Source organism: Charadrius vociferus, unplaced genomic scaffold (assembly GCF_000708025.1).
Source record: "Charadrius vociferus isolate BGI_N301 unplaced genomic scaffold, ASM70802v2 scaffold12, whole genome shotgun sequence".
Lineage (NCBI taxonomy): Eukaryota > Metazoa > Chordata > Aves > Charadriiformes > Charadriidae > Charadrius > Charadrius vociferus.
Window position 1 is genome coordinate 2,776,811 of NW_009647422.1, and position 10,061 is coordinate 2,786,871.

The 10,061-nt window shown below is 43.0% G+C and overlaps 1 protein-coding gene across 1 annotated transcript in view; it reads right to left on the bottom strand.

The window, feature by feature from the left end:
- MYL3 (myosin, light chain 3, alkali; ventricular, skeletal, slow) overlaps positions 1 to 4,522 on the bottom strand; it is a 38,595-nt gene extending 34,073 nt beyond the window's left edge. The window contains exon 1 of the mRNA XM_009880510.1: positions 4,329 to 4,522. Coding sequence (XP_009878812.1) covers positions 4,329 to 4,451 — 123 coding nt within the window. The 5' untranslated portion in view covers positions 4,452 to 4,522. The remainder of the gene's footprint in view (positions 1 to 4,328) is intronic.
- Positions 4,523 to 10,061: the final 5,539 nt, after the last annotated feature.

Here is a 10,061-nt window from a genome sequence, read left to right on the forward strand (position 1 = left end):
TGCAGCCTTGAGAAGAGGAGGCTGAGGGGAGACCTTCTCGCTCTCTACAGCTCCCTGAAAGGAGTGGGTAGCGAGGGGGGATCAATCTCTTTTCCCAAATAACAAGTGATGGGACAAGAGGAAATGGCCTCAAGTTGTGCCAGGGGAGGTTTAGATTGGATAGTAGGAGAAATGACTTCTTGGAAAGGGTTGTGAAGCACTGGCACAGGCTGCCCAGGGCAGTGGTGGAGTCGCCATCCCTGGGGGGATTTAAAAGCTGTGTAGATGTGGTGCTGAGGCACATGGTTTAGTGGTGGGGTGGGCAGTGTTGGGTTAACAGTTGGACTTGATGATCTTAAGGGTCCATTCCAACCTAGACGATTCTATGTTTCTATAGTGATCATCTTTCCAATGCTTAAAGGTAGATGAGCAAGTCCCACTTTCTGTGCCCTTAACAATAAAAGATGAATCCTAGTTTGCATCAGCCTCACTATTTTTCAGGAGAGCAGAATATATTTCCGGCAAAATGAGCCCCCCTCCTAAAAGACAGCTTTCAGGTGGAAATTAATCAGATATACAGATAAGACAATCTTGTCGCTAAAAAATCTCTTCAGGACAATCTTGTCCCTAAAGTAAAGAGGTTCAGAGGCCATTCTATAGAAACACTTTTCTTCCATTACTTCCTCATGGACTCAGCCAAACTCTTACGGAAAAACAAAGAAACAAATGCCAAAAACTCTTTTCTATGAGCTGCAAACAACATTCAATCGCACCACTTCAATCTACTTTGAAAATTTCTAAGTATAGGATCAAATTCTATAGGAATGTATATGTGGGTAACATTAAAACTTTAGAATAACTGCATTTACTTAAGGGGACATATCTCACATTGAGGCTACTGTAACTGACACATCAATATATACCAAATACAGACTGAGCCCCTAAAGCAGCAAGAGAAAGACAATGGGAAAATCTAACACGGTCCTGGAGTGCAAAATAAGGCTGTTTGACCGTTATCATGACAGCAGACTGTGACAGTTAAGAAAAATGAATCAAGAAATACTTTTCCCCTCCACAGAAATATTTTAGTTCTGAGACTTTTTAGTGTCTAAAAAGAACCCCAAAAGTTAGAAAATTCCAAATAAAAATTGTGCAATGAGGTCTGAGAATAAATACTGATAACTGGAGACATTTCCATCAAAAGATGCATTTTGATAATTTTTAAAATTTTGTTTTGATACAAGCTTGTTTTTCTTCACCTTTTTTTTTTATAACTATAGATTATCTTCTGCATGAAAACAAGAACCAGTTTCACCCTGGAATGCAAAACAGGGGATGTTTGGAGAATTTCAAAACTCATTAAAGCCTTTTTTTCAAATGTTGTACAATGATCCAGGGAGGTATCCTGATCTACACCAGATGGCCGGAGCTCCACCAGAGCTAGGTTTATGAAACAGGAAGCACTATATTTGCCAGACCCAGCCCTCGTGCACAAAGAGCTTCAATTTTGACAAAAGCATTTTTGATGAAAAACATTTAATTGAAAAATTCCCAGGAAAACCTCTCTAGAGAATATCATCCCCCCCTTGCTAAAAGTTTTGGAAAATAAAATACCCCAGACCCAAACCACGCATCTACCAATGCTTTCCCTAGTCCAATTTGGTATATAATAGGTAAGGGAATATTCTCTATGAAGATGAAGAGATGTTATCATGGGAGTATTGGATTTACTTATTTTTTAGGAACTCTATGCACATTTTTTAGCACTTTAAAGAACATAAGATTCCATAATTGCAAATTGTGCTGGAGGGAAAAATAAGAATTTGCATGAACGAGTGTGCAGAGTGAGTAAGTTAAAAAAAAAAAAAAATCAAGTTTCAGATCCTATTTGGGTAAAAATGTATTTGATACTTTTGAAATCGTAGTGACTGCAAAGATGCGTGACTGTTTTTTTGAGTGGTACCAGTTTGGGGTTTGGGTTTTTTTTTTTTTAATTACAACTCATCTCTCTACTGGACTTAGCTGCCCTTCATACCACAATGTCACAGTATCCCAGCTGGATATTACCACAATGTCATGGCATCCCGGCTGAAGGTATCTGTGCCCTCTAAGAGTTGTTGCAATTGCCCCCTCCTCCTTTTACAGTGCAGGAATGTTGAGTACAGAGACATCAGCAGATTGCTGCATCCCACCACGTACCACTTTGCCCAAGGTCATGGTGGAGGTCCTTCTCAGAGTACGGCACCAATTCTGGTGTCATTACTCTAAAAACTAGCCCAAAACCGAATTCCTTGTAATCTGACTTTTCTTGATATAGTTACCAATGATACCTTTTTTTTTTTTTTTTTCCCCACAAGTATTTAAACTGAAAGATTTGCAAGGTCTTTATGATTCAAGGCAGGACAAACCCACTTTCAGTGCTTCCTTTGTTACAAATCCCCAGCTGCAATCTCAGTCCCATGTGGAAGAAGCAAACGGTTTCAGCATCCCGGGCTTTATGAGCCACCCCTGCGACCTGCTGCATCATGCTCAGGAGACACACTGAAGAGACAGAGCAACATATTCCCTTCCTCACATAGTTCCGAGAAAGAAACTTTACTTTTTTAGCTAACAAGAGAGGATAACTTCACTTTTTAGCAAACAAGAGAGGGTCCCAGAGACATTCATCCCTCACCTCAGTTCTGAGGAGGTGTTCCCATGGATGGCAGTGGAACTCTGTCCCTTTTCCTCTCTGGCATTATCTAGTCTTGTCTCATGTCCTCTGGCTCACCAGAAACACAGGTGATCACCAGGACTCCCATGTTGGTTGCCCAGTTTCTTGTAAAAAACAGGAAAGAATCTGGCTGCTTTAAACTAATCAACAAAACAATGCTGATTTACACCCAGTCGTTGCCTGGCCCAAAGCCCCATGAGAAAGAAACCTGGGAGATGCTGCAAAGCTCCTGTTCTTTTCCCAAAGGGCAATGACTTTCCCCAAAGGACAATTCCCAAAGGACGGTTCCCCAAGGACAATGCCTTGCAAAGAAATCCTGCTCTGTCTTACAATGTCTGTCTGGCACATGGTATTTACTGGGAAAGCTGTTCCTAAAGATGCGTGCAGGGGTCTCTGACATTGCCTGTGAATGTGTGTGGTGCAGAAGGAGCAAAGGGGAACTAGTCATTTTTAGATCTTTATTCAGTTATTGTGTTTTTATAAGTCAAGAGGTCACTCTTTGATTGTCCATTTCATGGTCATTTCCATAGGAATATAATATTTCTTTCTCCTCATCATTCTCTGAGAGAAATTTATTTTGAAATAAAAGACTCACTCTCAGATATCTGCTGAAGGGTCAATTCCCATGGAAAAAAAAAAAAAAGTGTTTTAAAGGGAAATAGATCTTCAGGGTCATTTCACTGGAATCACCTACTTCACAGCTTTAAAACCTCTAGCATTTCTTAAACATTGGCAGTTCCCTGTCAATGGGGTGATTCACTGAAAGTGCAACGTGATGCCAGTTAAGCAGCTCAGGATTAGAGTAGTGACCCCAAATCTTCCCAAAATCTATTTCTGAAATGGCCTTGGAAACCAAATCTTGTCCTTACCCATTTGAGTGAGACTTCAGCAAATGCTGCTGAGATCAGCAGTGACTCTTTCCAGCAGGGACTTATTTAAAGGAGGAGTAGGAGAAGGCTCATGCCCTTTGGACGAATTCTTGGGGCAGAACCTGAACAGCTGGTCATTCAGGAAATCTGGATTTTTGCCCAAGTTTCTCTCTGCCTTCCAAAACACATACTTTTGCCATTCAGCAAAACACACACTCCTTTGCCATTCAGTTGGGCTTTTCTGGAAAACCACAGGAGGTGGCACTGGCTCACTTTAAGGAAGTCCTAGGCTGATGATGTCTACCAAAGTGATGAGAGAAATTAATTCAACCCATGCTCCAAGCCCACACCAAGCCTACCATGTGGCCTTGGCCGTTGGTTACTCAGTGGTCAGCCCTGAGTGCAGCCGAGCCTTCCTGGCTTCTACCTGAAATATTGCCTGCAGAGGAGCAGTATGTTTCCCACTGAAGTCGATGAAGCTCACCTGCAATGAAATTTGCTGCTTTGGGGCTAAGACAAATAAGTCTGAACATCCTCAGATCAAACAAGATCCATCTTTTAGCTCCTCTGTTTAGCAGAGCCCTCAGTGATTTTGCTCCCACTCTTACTCTACCTGTGGTCATTGCCTTTACTGCACACTTTCTGCTCAAAACCAAAAGCAATTTTTGGAGATCATCTCACTGCATTGAATATAACACCACTAGAACCACCACCAACCCAAGCCCCACCAGCCCGCTTCCTCCCACGCCAGCTCAAAAGATACGTACTTTGATAGAAGCTGGGTTAAATTCAACTTCTTTTTTGGGTTCTGGTTCTGCTGGTTTAGGTGCTGGTTTGGGTTCTTCCTTCTTAGGTTCGGCCTTCTTAGGTTCAGGCTTCTTTGGAGCCATGTTGGTTTGCTGGTGGGCTGCTTTAGGAAGGGAGAGCAAGGAGACAGACAGACAGAGAGGAAAGAGGTGGCTGCTGCAGGATAAATCACCAGCGCGCACAGGTCTTTATCCCTGTCCAGTCTCTTGAAGTCACACATTGTGTCACTCTCAGACCTGTCACATGCCAGAGCTTACAATAGGGCCACTGCTATAAAAGGACAAGACATTTACCCAGCTATTTTAGAGCCATCGGATACGGCATTGTTACGAATTAGCACTTAAATGGAAAGAGAGTTTGGGGATTTTAGGGCTGAGGCTGGCGCTGGGTCAAACATTTTTGGTGTTCATGGGCATGGGTGTATGTGTACAAGGGGGGAGGTTGGGTTACAATCCAGGTCCTATCGATGGGTTTTATCCTCCCCAGGGCCATACTGACACTTATCTTCCCAGCTCACTTGCTGCAGAGACTCTCTCTTCCAGGCTGGATGGCACCCCTGGCCTTTGTTGTGCCACGGCTCGTTAAAAGACAAGCGCAGGTTTATATTTAGATGTGAGGATGAGGCTATATGGGAGGTTGACCATCAACATGTCAGCTGGCGCAGGGGAGAATTCATACCCCAGATCACACACTGGTCTTCCCCTGGGATGGTGCAAAGCACCGGTATTGCTTATAGCAGAAAGCATCTAATGAGCAGGGAAACACACACACACACACACACACACACGTACACACACACACATACAGAGGCGGGGATAGCACTGGGTGTCTGTGAGTACATCCTCATGGCTGAGATTTTCCAGACCATTTTAGGGACTTGAATGCCAAATTACTATTAAAGTAACTAAGATAATGGTATCCCTTTGAAGCTTTTCTAACCTCAGGTTTACTTTGATTTAAATAAACCCCCTTCAGAGCAAAACAGAGTTAACAATTTTCAGATCTGAGTTTGCTTATGGCATTTTTCTGAAAGACGAGACCACTCTCTGAGACACGGTCGCTTCCACATTGCCTAGATTTATTTTTTTTTCCCAAAAAAATCATAATCCCCTGTAACCAGACAACCACCCACCAAATCACAATGTATTTGAAAAGGGGATCTCTGCTGGCATTTCAGTTGAATCATAAATCTCTTCTTCTTACTTCCAACGTTGTCCTGATAATCTACAGTTCAAGCCCCTTTGAGACCTACTTTTCCCAACACTGCTGTCAGCTTTACTCCCTAGTGCCTCCCTCGTCACCCTCCTCCGTTCTCTGGGTGGCTCTACTGGAAGAGCACTCATGCTTTATCCTGCCCAGCTGCTCCCAAATCACGGCACATCCCTTACTGGCAGCACACAAACAGCTTTGAAGTGTGACATGAATGCTACGCAGAAAGCTGGCCGCCCCTGTTAAGCTGCTGTCTCCCCCATGGCTTCAGCAACTGAAAACAGTTGAGGGTCCTGGAGAGGCTGGAGGGGGAACGGAAAAGGGCTGAGCTTTGTTTCTATACACCATAGCGTGCAGTTCCAAGTCCTACCTGAATGAGAGCTTGCTTTCTGATTCCAGGTTTGAGGCAATGCCACAGTATTTCTTGCAGTAATAAAGACATCACAGCAGTAGCATGATTATCACAGTTACGGTAATTTGTGCTTTTTGGATCATGGGAAGCAAATCTTATTCCTCTAATCAAAGAGGATGCTGTGGGAATGTTGTCTATAACAGGAGCCATGAGCTGCTCCTGAGCAAGCTGCAAGTATTTTGGTGTTTTGGTGTTTCAGGGACAGCCTGGAGAATTGCATTTTTGCCTGCAGCCTGTCACCTTCCAGGAAACTCAATTCTGGTCCCCTCCACAGAGGTGGTAGTAGAGAAGGGATGTGCCTTCATGAGAAGTGGTGCAGAGATTTGTCTGCTCACTCTGACCAGACCAGACTCTAGTCCTCTTCAGTTCACCACAACCACAGATCTATACTAATGGAGCCCACCAGTCCCAATCTGTTTACTTGGTCACCTGGGGAAGAAGTTTCTGACAGCAGCTTACCAACGTGTTGAGCTACTCCCTACAACCAGTGCAGCCAAGGGAGCAGTTCATCTTCCCTGAGGTAGAAACCTGTATTTGCTCCCTGAGTTATAAGGTGGGATTTGTTTGCATTGGAGATGTAACAGAGATGCACTAGATGATCCCACCTGGCCATCAGCTGCCATTGCAGAAGAGCCTCAGCCTCCCATAGGGTCTGTGCCATAACTATATACCTGCCAGTCCCATACTTGTCTCAGATACTACAGTGTTTCAGAAATGGCTCTAGAAACACTTATATAGGCAAATTAATCCAATAACCTGTGGATTACTAAACTACAGGACACCCACACAGTTCTGGAGAGGCCATTGTAGGTAGAGGCATCTCAAATGGCACCAAAGATTTGCATTTAAGCAACTGAGTGAGGCCATAGATACCTACAGCTGAAAGAGGTGCATCACCCTCACCCTGAATACATGGACTAGACCTCTGCTGACTGTGATGGGAACTATGCCCACCACAGGATGCCACCATGGGAACTCTGTGACATAGTTCCCATAAAGATATTTTCATTGTAGACACCTAAATTAAGAGACATGAACCCTACTCAGGCTGAAATCCATCTTCTCAGATTTCCCTCATATTGCAAAGCCCCACAGTAGAGGTTTTTCTGCAGGTTTCTATTTTTCATTTACCCATTTTCTGTCCAGGGCAGACAAGAATAAAGTGTGACGTACCCTGCTGATCAGAATAAGCAATCTCTGCAAATTTTGCAAGCTGTAGCTGTTTTCTGCAAAGAAATAACTGAAATCATGCATTCTTTTTATGCCCTGTAAGAAGGTTTGCTGCATTGATTTCTGCATTGAAATGAGTCATGGCTGGAGAATTGTAGGAGCTTTCTACAGACCCAAAGAAACACCAGGGTGTAATTTCACCATGTTCCCCCACTACAGACTTCTCGATTGACATCGCAGGAGCCAACAGAGACCCAGGAAATTCTGGGTTCTGCTAATTCAAAGCAGCAAAGCTGCAGTGCAAATTAGCATGTGCTCTGAGAGCAGCCGTAACCACAAGGACAGCGTCTGAGCAGGCACCAGCCTACGCGCGTAAGTGTGTTTTACACAACACTTGAAAAAGCCACCAGGTCTTATTCCTGAACTGAAAAGAGCACTGGAAAATATCAGGCAATTAAGATGCCAGCAGCAGCTCAACAGCAGCTCAGGATCTTGTCACCTCCACCTCTGTGAGATAAGAAGAGACCATAATAACAGGGAGAGTCGTATTGCACTTTCTCTTCCGAATTCCACGAATCAGCCATGGTTGTGGGGCCTGTAGGTGGCTTCCCTCCACCCCCCTTAGCTTTTCTGTAATAAAAAGATATTAGAGAAATAATAGCAAAGATGTCCCAGAAAGATGGCTGGAAGCTCACCTCCTCCTGATTCTCAGCCAAAATTCAGTGGTGTTACTGTCGTACAAAGATTAACTCAATCTGTTTTTTTTTTATATATTCATGATAATGTATATTCATGATGCAGCTGGCGTGACACAGTTCACAGAAAAGATCCTTTGCACTTCTGTCAAAATCAATATGGTTGCAGCATCCTGACACTTTCTGTAAATTGCCAGTTCTGGTTGGAGGGGAGACTTCTGGTAATGCCAAAAAATCCCAGGTAAACACTTTGGGATTTTTATTCAGTCTCTTACCTGTCTGTGCCTCCTTTACACCCATGGCATGTTCCCTCCTGACTTCTATTTAGTTTATTTGTGTAGACCTGCCAGTGACCAAAATACCTTAACAGATCAGCCCTTTCTCACAGCTTCAGGTGGTCCTTCATCTTCATTTGCTTTTTTGTCACAAGGTAGCGCAGACAGCAGGCAATACCCCCATCTATGCAATTACGGCATATATGTATGCTTATCTTTATTTAAATACACAATGTCAAGGCAAAACAGGGAGGTACATTATGAGTTTTAAGTACCTGCAGGGCTGGCTAACCGCTGCTGGGTGGATATCTTGGACCAATTCCATGGATTAAAGATACTCCAATGCCCTGTAAATCCTTCTGCAAACAGCCAAATCAATGCAGCTAATCTTGCCCTAAATCCCACATTCATCTCTTCCATGAGGACCCCCAAAGTCCCAGCAGCTGCAAAAAAAATAAAAAAAAAAGTACCCTGACCAAAAATCCCTCTTCCTATTAATAGGTTTTGAAGGGCAGGGGGCGCAGGGTTGTGCTCTTTAGTTTTTCAGTCATGCTCACAACAGACATTAGCAGTAGATCTCAGTGCCAAAAAGCTATCCCAGGGTCACCCTCGAGTCCCACATGAGAGGCTGGGCTAGCTGTGAATTTTCTAAAATTCTCTTGATCATCCGGGTATGATAAGTTTCTCCTGAGAGATGGTCCGGGATCATCTTCAAAGAGAGCAGAGCTCATCAAGACATTTCCCACAGAAAAAAAAAATTGGATTTAAGAACCACAAAAATAGAATATAAGTGAAAACAAAATATTCTGGCCAAAATCTGTATCATTTAAATTTAGGATTACTGCCATAGTGTCTTATCATTCTCTGGTCCTTGATAAGTCTGTCTGCCCGCCCAGTTTTACTGGAATCATAGAACAGCCCAGGTTGGAAGGGACCTCAAAAGATCATCTGGTCCAACTTTTCATAGGAAAGGGAGCCTAGATGAGATTATCTAGCAATCTCACTCCATTTACTGCAGTTTGCCACACTCCTCCTCAGACCAAGTAAAGGAGATTGTATAAAGAATGTGAATCGCCCCTTTCTGATGGAAATTAAGAGCTAAGAGAAGTTAAGAATTTTCATGAAATACTGTTGTGGGACATTTTAATTGAACTATTTGGGGCCAACATGTATCAGTTTTCAGATATTTGACTTCTCAACAGCATACCTTCCCCCGCCCCCAAGTAGGTTGGTGGGGTTTTTTTCCATTAAAAATAAAATTAATCTTTGAGTTTAAACTTCAATTCTCTCTTCAAAAACAACTGTTGATGGAAACTCTCCAGACATCTTTATATGAGAGGTTGAGAGCACGTCAAAGATGTTCTCTCTCCAACCAAAAGTGGTTGTGCAACTTTTCCCAATAAGGAATGCTGTCCTTAGAGTTGTAAGATGGCCACAGCTTGAGTGTCTTCCCCAGAGAACACAGAAAAAGTGTTTTTAGAAGATTTGCAACCAGAAGACAATTTATTTTTCTGCTTCTTCAGTCCCCAGCACAGCAGATGTCTTGTCAGCTGTTGGACGAAGAAAGCAAGCTCCAAACCACATCTGCTCATGAGCTACTCAACCTCTGTACTTTAATATAACCAAGTTATAAACAGAAAGTCAAATATTTTCAAACGGCAATGGCATTTCAAAGATAGTTAATGAAAAAAAAAAAAAAAAAGAAAAAAGAAAAGAAAACCAGAAGGAGAACAGAAAAGAAACCTCCAATTTTCTCCTTAGTTTTTGCCAACTGTAGAGCTCATCAGTTTTTCCATCTGTGCTTTAACACCTGAGTGGTTAAAGCAAGAAAAGAAGGTGCTGGAAGGAAGAACACAAGGGGTTGTATCCACACAGAGAGAGAGTGATGTGGTGGGCCAACTGAGAGGGTGTTTATTTGATGGGAAGCTGCTG